A 14,986-nucleotide genomic window follows, 5' to 3' on the forward strand; every position below is an offset into this window, starting at 1 on the left:
GGTGCATCACTGTACATGAGATCAAATATCTGCTTTATTGCCAGAATGGTTCTCGCGCTTCTCCCCTCCTGCGGCAGAGCTTCTGATAAGCTTCACGATAAAAAGAGCAAGAAAAATAGATATATAACATATAGCATTTGGTCAATTTTGACACATCTTGTGAACGGAAAGCTTTCAGAAAAGTGACTGAACAAATCAGCAGAAATGTAAGCGCACAGCCTTAAATCCTCCTCTCTGAATGTCCAGTTCTCCTCAGAAACCTGAAATCAGTATGTTTTTGTAGTATTTTTAGCATATATTTTCTACAAAACATGTTTACATTCATAACAAAGTCACAGATTTAATGATTTGCTTTAAGAAAATATAACAATGCTTTATCTGAAATGATATGTTGGGGGTTTTTTTGGTGGAGGAACGTGAAACCCAGAAAACAACTCTACTTTAATATATATTTTTATCATGATATGTTAAACTATTGTTCACAGTTTACTGCAAAAGATTTAGTGTTTTGCTGCACATCCACGGTTTTGACATCGAGGGGAAAATGTCAAACATGGATATTTTCTTTTTTTTTTTTTTTTGCAACGTCTTCATTACAAATTGCATAATCATGTGAATACATAGATCAGAATTCCAAACCTTAAACACTGAACACGGACGCGTGGCATGCAAGAGTGTGGTGGCAGCTGCGCATGCGACCTTCAATGCATCACTGCAGGCTGAGAGGGACGTGTCTCAGGACGCTCGGGGAGTTGCAAAGTCTGGGATCCCTGCAGGAATATTCATGCACGCGCCGCTTCAATCACGGCTCCTCGCGCCGTTCTCCCATGTTGCCTCATTACACGTCATCTTAATTCATATTTGAGCTGCCGCGGCAGCTGCTTCGGCCGCGAACATCCATTTTCTGCTTGGAAACGTGGAACCGTTTCAGTGGCGTCGCACAGCAAGCGGCAGCTTCCCGTGTTTGCTCTCGCTCTGCTCTTCCCTCCGTCATGGAAGCCGTCGGGACGATTTCAGAATTTAAGGTCAAGCTCAGACGTTTACGCCTACAGACTTTACAAAGTGTGATACAGTTTACATTTGTCTACAGATCTGCATGCATTAATGACGACAGCGATGTCGCTCCCACACCTGCGGCTCAGACGGGCCATGGATTCTAACACTAGCATGATGTTCTGCTCACAATGGCAGCAGCAACACGTCGTTTATCGTACCAGCTGCATGTTTGCAGGATGAGGACAATTACAGGAGCGTTACAAATAACGGGTGTTATAGCAAAAAGGACAATCTTTAAAATAAATATTGTTTCAAGTAGCTGCGAGATTTGAGCTAAAACCACATTTTAGCCTCACAAGGCTGGATGGGGACTTGGGGGTTTGTTCCAACCAATTAGGTTGTAGCGGAGTAACAGGATAACTGCTGTTGTCAGAGGATAACTGAAGTTTGTTTAGATTTGCTCCCAAATAACAAGAGAAAACAGGAATATTTGCTGGGTGTGGGACACAGTGGACTCCACGGAAGCACGCGGTCACCCCTGAAGCCTCCTCCTCCTCCATTTCAACTGAACGGCGTTGGGAAAAGACAAATTCGGCCTGTTTGCAAAGGAAAGTAAAAACGAGACTATCTGGGATGGGACGTTTACGCTCAACATCTGGTTCATGAAGCTGTACAATATGCAGCACATTAACACTTCTGTATTGCTTTAAAACATCAGTTTTCCACTACTATTTAGATATTATCCTCAGCACAGCCCAAGAGTGACATCTCCCCTTTTTTCCTTTGAACACTCAGCCCTTTAAACGTCCCTCTTTCGCTCCTCATTTGTATTTACAACAGTGTGGTGACATATTTCCATCCTGGGAAGCTGCAAAAGTGTCATCATGTGCAATAAAATAAGAGAACCCATCAAGTATTTTGGGTGATGTTCGATTCCTCTGTGCTCCCCAGCCATGTCTACTTCATTCCTCTGCGGAGCATTTGATTTGCAGCGATGAGCATGACGCTGATGATGAACGCGATGGCGAAGGCACAAATCAGGCTTTTGCGCACACAGGTGTGTTTTTCCTGTTGTGTTGGGCTCGCTGCGGAAAGATTCACAACCAGGTGTTAGAGTCCTGGGCGGGAAACCTGGAAAACGGGAAGTCCTGACACTTACTGTCGATGTCCACGTGACACTCTGGGCTGTTCAGGTGGTTCTCCTCCGTCATGATGATGTTCTCGATGTCTTTCATGGTCAGGTGGTCGCGGAAAGTATCGTACAGCAACCTCTTCAGCTCATCCACTGTCAGTTTCTGCATGTCGCACTGAGAAGATGACAAATAATTGATGAGAAATAACGAGCAGGGGAGGGTTCCTGGTCGTCGCCGGCCCCAGCTCAAGAACGTCAGGACATGCAGGGAACGTGCAGGCGCCGACTCCTGTGCGGTACCTTCCAAAAGACCGAATCAAAATCTGCCCCGTTGAACTTATCAGGCATCCCAGCACTACTCAGTTTAGGACCCAACAGCGTGACGAACTCCTCAAAGCCGACCTGCCCGTCACCTGCAGAGGAACAACGAAGCATCGTCAGGGCGCCACAGCCGAGAGAGCTCGCGGCAGAAGAGCGTACCGTCTATATCCAGTCTTTGGATGATGACCTCCAGCTCCACCTCGTTGGGCATGTAGCCCAGCGAGCGCATGGCCATCCCCAGCTCCTGCTTCGAGATGAACCCGTTACCATCGCGATCGAACACCTTGAAGGCCTCACGGATCTCTATCAGGGGGGGAAAAAACGGCAGTTTTAACGCAGTTGCCAAATTATAATAATCTGTATCTGAGGCCAATCTGAACATTTAGAACCTTTGTTTTTCTTAGGGTCATTAATTCTAAAGAAAAAAGCTCCAACACTAGTGATAATTATAGTGATAAATTGTCCGTGCAGCCGAACCCTGATGTATTGTAGAGTCATTGGTGTCCAGAAACTATTAAATACAAAGTAATGAAGCATTTTTCCTCATTACAAAGAAATTTGGATGCTGCTAAGGGAATCTCCACACATCTTTTAGAGCTTAACTCGAATGTTAGAGCAGGATTTAAACACTCTTACCACAGCAGCATCCCTAAAGTGTTTAATAAAGTGCAGAGGTTGCCAATTCTAGCGTTACATTTAAGGACTATCTGTGTTACACACATACACACATACACATGTACACACTCTGTCCAAAAACAGAGACACGGTTGCAGATTCCAGAACCGCCCCGGTGCTGAGGTTCAGCACCATGGACAGAGGCGTGAGGCTGTTCGTCCCGGATGGAGACGCGGCGACGCCTCACGTCACCCAAACAACATCCGCAGAGAGAACACCTGTTACCACGGCTCAATTAGCCGTTACATAAGCTAACAAGCGGGTTCACATGTTCATGTTTTTAAAAGCACCTCCGGTAAATAATCCATAAACATCCCCATTTGGCTGCTGTCCTCACTCCAGATCATAGTATTCTGTTTGAAGTGATAAAAAGTGCAGTTGCTCATCAAAGCCTGCAAATCCCTCTGGCTCTTTTTGATGTAGAGGATTTTTATCGTTAGCTAGGAGCAGCTCTATAAAACAAGCTACACGCACACAAAAAATAAATCTGTAGTCAATCGACACATCGGTGGAGATTAATAGCTGGGAGCAGAAAAGCAAGAAGTCATAGAACAGTTAAGTTAGAAGAGAGCTGCAGGATTAGAATGTAAATGGTAGCGCATCACTCCTCAACTCCTTTATGAGCTGCTCATTTAATTCTTCTGTGTTTGTTCAAGTCTTGCCTTTTGTGTTGTTTTTACTACTTTGTGGTGCAGCACTGTGGCTCCACTGTTGCCTTATTAATGACACTTTTATTAAAGAAGAGCCTGCGGAGAATTTCATTTTAACCTCATATCGCTTTTAAGCTTTTAAGCATTTAAGCGTTCAGTTCTTCGAGGGAGGAAACTCATTTGCATTCACGTGTGATTGGGCGAGCGCACCTGTGATCGACATTCTGCCCCCCCCCCCATCGCGTGAACATGACGGGGAGGCTCTGCCTTTAGAGCGCCCGTAATGACACTCTAGGTGTTGAAAATAAAAAAACCCAACACTCCGAAACGCATTCTTCCGAACAAGTTATACGGTGTGCAGCAAACCCTGACACTGCAAACACGACATATTTGTCTAAATTACAGCGACTGCCGCTGCTGGAGTTTGGCCATCTCCCCTCGGCGCCGCCCCTGTATCAATGTCATGACCCTCGGTGCCACCGACAATGAATTCAGGAGCAGCCGAGCGGCGGCCAGACTACTGATGGGTTCGCACTGTCGGTGAGTAGAAAATGTAAAGACGCAGCTGGGAGGTCACAGAAAACGGGATCTATTGAGCGCTCAGCTGTCATCAGACTCTTCAAGGAGAATGTTTTTATTATTTACAGAATCTATTTCAACCTCACTCACTGTAAAGACGTTATAACACGTGAATTTACATAGCAAGATACAGAAGTTGAGAAGTTTGGGGTAAAGTTCCTGGAAGCCCCCGACCAGACTCCAGTGGCAGAGAGACTAGAGTCAGATCCAGATCTGGGGTCGGATCCAGATCTGGGGTTGGATCTGTGCAGACCCAGGTCAGTGGTTCAGTGAACCTGCACCCAGCATAAAGCACCGTTGAGATCCAGTACAGACTGGGACTGAATGGGAGTGTCTGCTAGGAGGAACTTAAGGGCACAAGAGGAAGTCGTGACAGAAACCAGTAAAACTTTTGTTCTTTGTTTGTTGTCAACATTAATGAAACAGCTTCATCTTTGTCTGGACGTGGACCCCGAACAGCTCGACACCCCCCAAGGCCAGCTCACGAATCTTCACCGACACGCTCTGCGTGAGCGGCTCGGCTTTAATTCTGATCCTGGCACCGTCGCCTCGCAGCTTTTTCTGTGTGTTTTAACACCATTAAATGATCGACGCGGGTCGCTGCCTGGAAAACACCCTTAATGGACAAACACCTGTGATGTGGGAGCAATGGGACAAACCATATTAGCTTTGGTGCCAAGCCGGCGAGGCAGCATCTGAGGCGACATTAGCGAAGCACGGCAGTGTTTATGGTCAAGTCAGGGAGAAAAAACACGTCCAGGGGCGTGTTTGTCTCCGCCGTGACAAACGGCGCTCCAGATTAAAGACCGCCGGACGTGCAAGCGGAGCCCTGATGTGGATGACTCGACGGCGCCATAGCTGCAGACGCCACTTCATTATTAGCACTCGGGGGCGGTAAACGTGCAGCGTGCTCGCTGGTCAGAGCGGTTTGCGTTGGTACTGGTAAATGTCACCGTCCGGTGGGACGTGGCTCTGCGTCGTGGGGGGCGATTTAACTGGAGTCCGGGTCCAGGGTGACCCAGGCTGTGTCAGCTATAAATGACCGTGCCGCCGTTGTTTGTAGAACAGCAGTTTATGGATGGTGGCGGTGTTTACCTGCACCACACATCTCTGCGGAATCTCTTACTTTTGATAAAGTGCATTCTTTACCTGCCGACAGGTGATGCATTATCTTCCAATGGATCTGCGGGCCGCAGGAGAGAATAAATCTTCTCCCGTTGCTTTCGGCTTCAGGAGACCCAAAAGGTCCCCTTCAGCCGGAGAAGGAGCGGAACGGCGGCGCATTGAAGTGGCTTTTTAATTTGCCGAGCAAAATAATGTTGATGATTCATTACATTTCGCAGTGCAGGGAGAAAATGAAATATTGACCCTCGATTTCATGGCAGCTTGTTCCGACAGCTGTCTGTGGGATCCTGATGCTGATCAGGTCCAGGAGAGCAAACAGCTTGTTTGTTCTTCGACTGAGAGCTGTTTGGTTTCTGTTGTTTGGCCTCCTGTTAAACCATCGCTGTGTTTTCTCTCAGATGCCAGATTTAAGCTGCCGATGCCTGAATCAAACCCGGAATAAAGACGTCCGTCAGAGGCCGCAGCCCGAACACGTCCGCTGACCTTTGTGAGTGAGCTAAAATGGGGGCGGGACGCCTGCTGCCGACCCACAGCGGCTCCTGCTCCACCATGAAAGGAAGGTGGCGACCTCACCCCCGCACAGGCCGGTTGAACCAGGCAAAATACTGCAGGATTGCCAAACAATGGCTTCGTAGAACCTCCATGCACAAAGAAAATAGCTCCAAAACATGCTGGAGACCAACCAAAAGACAGGAAAAGGATCCGCTCACCCCATCTGCTTTTGTCAATTCATTCAAGTTTATAGCTGCCTCTTGCACGACTGTTGTACAAAAGCGATAGACAATAACTACTGAAGGAAATGACATTAAATCACAACCTGTCTGGTCAGACATCTTCCATGCAAAGCCAGAAACAAATGATTGTCCAGTTAAGTGAAAATGTCCCTCCTCAAAGGTGATGAACGGCTGTAACGGAGAGCTACAACAGGAGCCGGCCCCCTCCTGCTCGCAAAAGGACGGGGAGGGGAATAATTAAAGCGTCTTTATTGCCTCTGCAATACAGCCCTCATGTCATCTTATTTTATAGAGCTTTTATCAAGCTCATCATTATTTATATAACATTAGCGGCGCCCTGTGCTATGCTGCCCCTTCATTCATTTTAATACAGCAGGATAAAGCAGCTGCTGTGCACGAGCACCAGCCCAGGTCTGACGGTCCAACAGGCGGCCACCTGAGACGGCCCGGAGGTGCTGAACGGGCCCAGGTTCTGACAGAAACACCGGCGCTGCCTGCGGCTCCCGGAAGGCACGGGTGTAATTACATGACCACAAAAGCAGAAAAATACGAGCTGCACACGTGACATCGGGGCTTTTTAAAAAGAACGTTGTCGTTGGTTTTATTTTTAAGACACAATTCTATGTTTGACATGTATTTCTATAGAACCTGCCCGCGTTCCTTTGAGCAAATGTCCAAACAAACAAACAAACAGACCCATCACTCATTGCATTTGTTGTAGCCTGAGGTTTTAATGATACACTATTTTCTACGTGTTGGTCAATTTTTCAGTGCGATGATGAAGATGAGGAATCGCTGCGGCGGCCGAGTGGAGGACAGCGTAAGGACGGGTTCCTAATTAACAAATGCCATCACACACAGTGGGTCTGTCTGGGCGGCAGCACTGGTAATGACCACACAGACGGACAGACGGCTGGGCTGTCTGACGTTTGTGAAGCCATTTTTCACCTTGATATTGAAGTATCCTGTGAAAATCCCCCAAAAAGCAGATTAAAAAGACTGAATTCACTTGTAAGATGCATCACCAGAGAAATGGAAAGCATCAGAACTGGACCAGATATCAAACCAAGTCTAAAATAGGCCCGCACGTGCACATATATTAAAAGATCTCCGACAGCTGATATTCCCCTCATCAGGGTTACCCCTCAAAAGACCCTTTATAAACCCAAAAGATGACAAACTTGGAAGATGGAGTGGAAGAAGGTTCCCACCTCACTACAACGTATCAGGGATTCTCTCGCCGCTGTGATCTATAAATACTGCTCACATCCTTCGCTCGCGGCTGAGAGAAGCTCAAGGAGACCTCCAGGATTTTAACTGCCAAAGGAGGGTGCTGAGGCTTAAACCCGCAGTCTTATCAGGCCCAACACATGTGCGGCTGGAGCGGCCGCCAGTTCACCGCAGGTCTGGTGTTTGGGTCTAATGGATGCGTGGCCGGTCGGCGGCTGGCTTCATTCAGTGTGCCCCATCATGTTAACGCACCCTAATCGCTGAATAATGACCGGAAATGTCATTTAAATTCAGTAAAGTCAGCTGTGAGGCAGCTCCTGTAAGGACAGGGAGAGAATATGCAACTGTGATGTAAAGACACTTTCAGGCGGTGGTTTCCATATCTGATGAACTGGGTTGTTGATAAGTGGCTGAACTTGGCTCTGGACTGGAGTTTTTAATGTGGTGCTCATTAATGAGGAGACACTTGGCACGGCATGAAGGCCACGTGGACATAGGTTTTACGGAGTAAACAAACACGGACCAGCAAATATATGATGTGAAAATAAGATAATTCCACACACAAAGCAATGTTTTCAAGCATTTAAGGATGAGTTCAAGGATGAAATCAGGTATTTCAATGATGAAGAGGAAGTACTTCCTGTAAAGGCCACTCCCACTTAAGGTTCTAAGTCCAAATACAGTTGGATGTTTCTGCCAGTCTAAAGCATCCTTAAGTGAAGATGGAACCTCAGAACATCATATGACAACTCTTGAGTGGAGTTTTAGCTTAATGACCTTTTTCGGGACACGCGTTTACTTTTAAGAGGAGCAGCTAAGAGCAGGATGATCTCATCTACTCAGACTGTGTATGTGACGCTTCTTTTCCACAGCTTAAACAAGCATCCTCACCAGTTTGCCCTCTTTGACTTAGCTGCAAACTGTTTTTTTTTTGGAGGGGGGGGGTTGCCTTTGTTGCCACCTCGGCTGAATTTTTTTGACCTTCCGTCCACCTCCCTGAAGCCGAGGCCAAGCAGACAGGCCAGAACCGGAACCGCTTAGCCAAAGATCATTCCAACAACTTTGTGACAACTGCATGACACAAGGGCAGAGAAAAGGTCAGGGAGCCTTGCCACTGACCCTGGCCGTGCACCATCTGCTCGATAAACAGTCCCGGGAAACTGCAGCTCTATTAGGAGCCATCCATTAATCAGCCTCTAAACCTCGGCCGTGCGCTCCACCGATGTGTCTGCGCTCCCCGCTTTCATTAGGTTCCAAAAAAGCTGGTAAATAATGCATATTTTAATGCAGTCCAAATAGGACAGATTACGGGAGGCAGAGGGTTTAAAGGCAGCTTCAGAGATTACCGCTCAGAAGAAATCTGCTGCTGAAGTTTTTGGGGTATTTTCCTCAGGTGAGACACCAGTTTAACACAGTCAGAGTGTTCCTGAAGCATCTGCTGGTAGAGTCCAGGGAGACGAGGTCCACTCTGGATCCTTCACCCACCCGTCCGGGGGCACGCCTGCGCTGCCCCCGTCCTTGCATCACAACATTGGCCTCCTGTCTGCCAAAAAGATCGATTTTCCAGATTTTATTACGTTTTTAAATCTCTTAATGGGCTGAGTGATCTCCTGAGTCCATCTTCAGGATCGCCGAGTTCTTCTGAAGGTCGAAGGTCGAGGGACCTTTGCTGTCACCCTCCCGACGGGGCTGGTTGGAACTGCAATAGTTGCAGTGCTTCTTCCCACTGCGACAGCCGCAGGTTTCCTGTCTTTGCATTATCGCGGGAGGTGATTGTCGTCTGCTTCTGTTGTGTCTTTACTGCAAATGATTCCAGAAAATGTTTGAACAGGATGCGTCCCCTTTGTTTATTTCCAGCTTCCACTGAGGCGTTCGTAATCTGTGGCAGACTAATCTCACAAATTTCGAATTACACCCGCCGCAGCTACGTACACGCAGACTTATTATCATAAATATGATCGGAGAGCGTACGCCAGCCAGGCAATCAGGGAATTTATGTGCGGCAGTAATTAAATACCGTCTGCATGAGCAGTATTTTCTCAGACTGCTGGGAAAGGGACAGAAAAAAGGTTTAAGGACACACTGAGTGTCCTTTGTTCTATTGGAGGTTTAGAATCCTTCATATCAGGTTCCTCAGGGTTCTGATCTAGGCTCCATTCTTTTCTCTACACATGTTGCGAAGGGAAGAAATAATCAAAAATCATAACCTCTCCTCTCAATCGGGAAGAGGAACTAGTGTAAATAACTGCTTCTTTATGAGGAGCGAAAGGGTGATTAGGTGGAGGTGAAGAGACGGAGAGATGAAGCTAGAGGACACGGCACCAGAGCGAGAAACTGAAGATGATGACATGGAGAGATGTGCACCTGCAGATGGAGGCGGACCTGCACAAGGAGAGGAGGAGCGTCACCAAAATATGGAGAAGAATGTTTCAGACGGTACCACGCTGCTCTCTGGGTAAATGCAATCACCGATCAATGATCCGCCTCATTAGCTCGACAATATTTAACAGCTCAATTATAAAAAGGACGTTAACAACAAAGTTGCATCTTCATTGTCTGGATTGAAATGACTCAGATTTTCACTTTTCCATAATTAAATCCGCGTCGTCTTTGCAGCTCGAGGATTTTCAATGTCAGACGAGTTGCTCGACTAATTGGACACCCTGCAGACAGGAAGGGGAAATGGAATTCTCCTTGAACAAAAGACGATATCAGAATATGATCTGAGTTACTGCTTTATTGTTTTCTGTCTGGCTTTCTTCTAAATTGCTTCTCAATGCCTTTTGATCATTAATCTAACCGAGATTTATGTTTTACTGCCCGCTGTTAAATAAAAGAAAATCACAAGAATGAATCATTCAGAGGACTAAAGAGCATGACGTGCTATCGCTGTTCATTTATATTAATTGATAACTATGTGCAATACTTCAGACAGAGATGAGCGAATGTAATTTAAGTCTCTAAATGAACCTGTCAGACCTCTAACAGCTTTTTATCTGCTGTGGATTTGAACTGAGGCTTGAAGCTGCATTTTTATACCTTCAATTCAATCATTTATTGAAGAATTTTTAAGATTTATCACTGGTGACACATGAATCTGGTCTCCAAATGCCACGCAACCAACCACAGCAGGTGCTGAGGGGTGTCGCAGGTGTCGTACTGGGGAAGCGGCGTGACCGTGCATGCAGATGCAGCCGATATGGAGGAGTTGAGATGCTCAGGAGGAGGTTTCAGCCGCTTTGGTGCAACACCTGAGGACGAAGCGGATGCTGTCCAAAAAGTCTCTTTTTTCCTACAGCCTCTGAAGCGGCACGCGGCAGCAGTCATGATGGTTTGTGGGATTCCACAGAACGTTTAGACATGAAATCATCGAAAGTTGGCGGCGCCAGAAACTGTCCTGAGCGACTCTCAAACACGAGAAGAACAACTTAAAACTCACCTTCCACCTCATCCTCAGGCAAGATAACGGGGCTCCGTAAGGAGAGGACATCTGGAATAGTGCAAAGACCCTTGTACATGAACCTGGTGGTGACAGCACGTACTGGCATCTCTGCGAGGGGAAGCCAAGCAGCGATTGGCGATCTTCATATAGCCCAGCTCCTTCCTCTGAGGCAGACCCTGCTGGAGCCGAGAGCCTGACACGCTGCAGACGGAACAGGGAAACTCCCCCCTGCAAACTTAAACCCTCGTCGTCTTGTGATATTTGCTGGAATGTGAGTCAGCCAAGGGGGGGGGAGGTTTCACCACCGTCCAGAATGCATCAATTAGCTTGAAGGCTTTATCTTGAACACCCGCCTTGTGCGATCGTTAATTAGCTCATACCGGATGCAATTAAATAAACAAGTCTGTCGTTCGTCTCTCCGCGTGCACGTCCGCGCATCCCTTCAGGAATGAAGAAAAAGTAGATTCTACATCAGTGATGGCTCTGAATGTCTCCCTGGTTCTTGCAGCGCGTCTCTCACATGTCCTCCCCCGTCTGTCTCACTTTTACTCCCCGCGTCGGCATCTTCTGAAAAGAATGCATTTAAAAAACGGTGCTGGAGGATTCAAAGAGCAGCGGGGGTGAGCTGATCCTGGAAACGGACCGTGCGCACCAGTTGTCGGGGTGTTGTTTTCTCTATTTTTTCCTGGAGAGCAGTTTCAGGGATTCCTCGGTGTCTCCCCGACTCATCTCATTCGGAGAAGACTCGACGTGTGAGGCGATGCACCTCTGTCTCTTTCTCCCCTACCTCTCTAGCCGTGTACCCTCATCTCTCTCCCTCTCTCTCTATCAAACACACACACACACACACACACACGGGGGGGGGGGAGCATCGCCTCCAATTGCTTTTCAATGCAACAAGTGAAGCTCTTGCATTTATTTGAAATGTTAGATTCTGTATTATGTTTCGGGTCCAGACTACTGAAGGTCGGATAGGTGTTAAATCAGCTCCGTCAGCCTCTCTGGTCGACATAACACCCATCTCTACACATATAGAACACTTATTTAATTGATTGAAGAATTCAGCAAAGATTTCTGCCCCAAACTTCAACTGTTAATAATCTGATATTATATATTCCATCTTGAGGAGGGTTATAGCTACTGTAAATCCACCCTCATAATGGACTGGGGTGGGGGGGGGGGGGGGTAATGAGGAAACATCCCGAGTGAACCCATCATGTAGAGAAGCAATCGGAAATCTAATTATTCTTGTTCCGATTGCTGAAATGTGAGAAGACGAAGGTCTGTTTTAGGGTTTTCCCGCCCCGGCTGACAGGTAACGTGCGACATGCATTCGGGAAGATGCATGTGGTTCCACTGGTTGGTTCTTGGAGGGTCGGCGGTGCTGACAGGTTCCATTCCACATCTAAATGTGAAGGGATTGTCTCCCTCGGCTGCACCTGAGCCTCCCACCGCTTTTGTGCTCAGGCAGCCAAACTTCTCAAACTGGAATAACAGGCTTTGTTCTCTCGAATGCAGCTCCATCCATGCTGGCTCGAAATCCAGGGACTCAATGATCCTCACGCCTCCTTTCAAAGCGCGGAACGGCGTGGGGAATAAGACAGGGCTTGATGCATCTGCGGCTGAAAATTAGCATCACCGATTTCCTAAAGAGATTCCTCGTGTGCATTCTAAGAGGTGCGACGGCAGCGAACGCACCACGCAGCACCGGTATTTGAGAGTGTGAGCGTGCAGGGAGCATTGATGAGAAGTATGATCAGTCAATGTTAGCATCAGCAGGAGGTAAACAGCATATGAGAATTCATATATTTATTTAATATGGTTAATCTGGGGTGGGGAACAGGGAGAAACGTGTGAACCCCGGTGAGATAATGAGGAGTGTGACAGGCTGCAGGATGTTGTAATTGATGACCATAGAGTTTAAGATGAATAAATGTCTCCCAGAGCGAAGAGCGGGCCGCAGCCAACGATAAGAGGAGGAGGAGGGGGGGGGGCTCATCCCAGCCAGAGGCCTGCCACTGGTCGAGAGCACCTCAGACTCGACATCCATCCTATCACCATCAAATTAAGCCTCCTGGGAGGGCCGGGGGCTGTCTGTGGAGGCAGCAGACCTGAAATCAGCGGGGTGGGAGGCGTCGGAGCCTCAGCGGCTGACATCCAGGAAGTTATGATGGAAATATGATTCAGCGTCTGGATCCTCCGGTGAGTCCGGAAGGCCCTGGCAAACACATCAGAGAGGATTACCGAGCGGTGCGGCCGGACCAAGGCAAACGTCACATTCAGCACTGAGCGGTTTGTGTCGCGGGCCTGTTACAAAAAGGATTTAAACCAGCCTCAATTTGGGCATTATTTGTATAGTGAAAGCCAACCCAGAGGATTGATATACTTTAAATCCACAGAAGTTTCCCAAATTCCAGATATGGCTCATTAATTCTGGTTTACAGCGTCACGCGGTGAGTTGACAAAGGAAAAAGAGGAATCAGGGATACTAAGATGGACTGAATTTCTCAGAGCAAACACTCATTACTGCAGGTCGTGTTTGCAGGATTCAGCTCCAAGGCTCTGTGCATCATCCGAGCGTCCGGGGGCAGATTTGTTCCGCCTTTTATCATCTTAAACAATACAGAAACTGCAAATGATCCAGCTTCCTGTCAGATTTGCAGTGAATTTCTCTCAGAAAGTTTTCAACCTCTGGAACTTCAGGAGCAGAGACGGACTTCACCCACCAATATTAATCGTTAGCATAATTTGTGCTGCCATTTCAAAAATAAATGACCTTTTTTCAGTCTGTGTAACGAGAACATGCTGCCTTGTTGTTATACGTCGAGAGAAAAGTCTTAAATTCTGTCTGGTTGTAGATAAACGTCAGTAAAACAGGAGTTGTTTTTAAACTCAGCGCACTGGAACAGCATTTTACTGCATGACAAATGTAATCTACAAAGCTAACAGGCCTCAACGCTCCGATTAAGATTATCAATTGCTTTTTGGCTAAAGAACATTTGATGTCAAAAATGTCCAGGAAGCAGCTTCGAACGTTCACAAGCAGCAACAGCAAAGGTTCAGTTCCAGGTTGGTCTTATCACACAAATGCAAACTGCCAGCGGAGGTTTAAAACGAGGACCTGAACCTAAAACCTGACGGCACACCTGCGTTTGTCCATCGGTTTAATATGCCCCTCCCCCTTTATTACCCTTCATTCAGGTCACCTGCTTTCACTTAAACTCCACCAGAAAGCTCTTTAAAGTGTCCATTTCAGCAGGTCCATTAATGACCTTTTCATTATTTATGTGCTTTCAGTTGAGAGAGGTTGGGAATTTTTCTCTTTTCCTCTCTGCCCCCCCCCCCACCATGCTCCCTGAGCTGCAGGTGTAATTGCCAATTAGCCACAGGCGTACAACACGGGCAGGGATGCACAGCCATTCCTGAATATTTGATAATAAAACGCTTTATCTCCATTCACATTCAGCGTGAGCGCCGGCCGACCTCCCCGGCACTCATTTGTCCTTGGTCCGATCAGACGGCGCCGCGCTCGGGTTTATACATGAACCGAGGGGTCTGACACAAGAGGTGAGGTTTTCATCACGCCGTCCAAGCTCTCCAATTAAAACAGAGTTCCTGCAGCCTTGGAGGACACCTGACACCAGCCCCCCCCCAAAAAAAGAAAAAGACTGCTTGTTTTCCTGGAACAGACAGCCAGTTATTTGTGGCCTGTCTACCGCCTGTTTTTCAGAGGCATCCGATTGTGATAGATCCCCGAAATGACCTGTTGCTGTGGCAGATGGCAGCCTTTCATTTACAGAAATTGTTGGAATTAACTGGCGCCACCATGAAATATTCATCACTATTCATCCTCGTGACCAATCACGTAACGACGGCAATTAATTTCTTCCCGAAGCTCCAATGAGGGCAGGAGGAGCGCTCAAGTGGTTCGTATTGGATTTCTTTTTTCTTTTCATCCTTACATGTTTAAGTGATGTATTAAAATATAATGAGGGCATCAATTGTAGACGTGCTCCGGATTGTATGCAATCAATGGAAGAGAGAGAGAGAGAGAGAGAGCGGGGGAGGGGGGGGGGTTTGATTACAATACAAAGTTGACCTG

The 14,986-nt window shown here is 47.2% G+C and overlaps 1 protein-coding gene across 1 annotated transcript; it reads right to left on the bottom strand.

Moving 5' to 3' along the window:
- Positions 1–74: 74 nt before the first annotated feature.
- Positions 75–11,683, bottom strand: cabp7b (calcium binding protein 7b). Its single transcript, XM_003965496.3, has 5 exons — positions 10,882–11,683; positions 2,609–2,752; positions 2,429–2,541; positions 2,156–2,303; positions 75–2,081 (listed from the first exon to the last, which is right to left on the bottom strand). The coding sequence occupies exons 1-5, from the start codon at positions 10,988–10,990 to the stop codon at positions 1,954–1,956; spliced, it is 642 nt and encodes a 213-aa protein (XP_003965545.2). The 5' UTR covers positions 10,991–11,683; the 3' UTR covers positions 75–1,953.
- Positions 11,684–14,986: the final 3,303 nt, after the last annotated feature.

This window comes from Takifugu rubripes, chromosome 6 (assembly GCF_901000725.2).
Source record: "Takifugu rubripes chromosome 6, fTakRub1.2, whole genome shotgun sequence".
Classification (NCBI taxonomy): Eukaryota; Metazoa; Chordata; class Actinopteri; order Tetraodontiformes; family Tetraodontidae; genus Takifugu; species Takifugu rubripes.

Coding starts and splice junctions, on each gene's coding strand:
- cabp7b (XM_003965496.3), bottom strand. CDS start 10,990: ATGCCAGTACGTGCTGTCACCACCAGGTTCATGTACAAGGGTCTTTGC. Junction 2,753..10,881: donor GCCTGAGGATGAGGTGGAAG/GTGAGTTTTAAG, acceptor CCCCCCTGATAG/AGATCCGTGAGGCCTTCAAG. Junction 2,304..2,428: donor TTGATTCGGTCTTTTGGAAG/GTACCGCACAGG, acceptor TCATCTTCTCAG/TGCGACATGCAGAAACTGAC.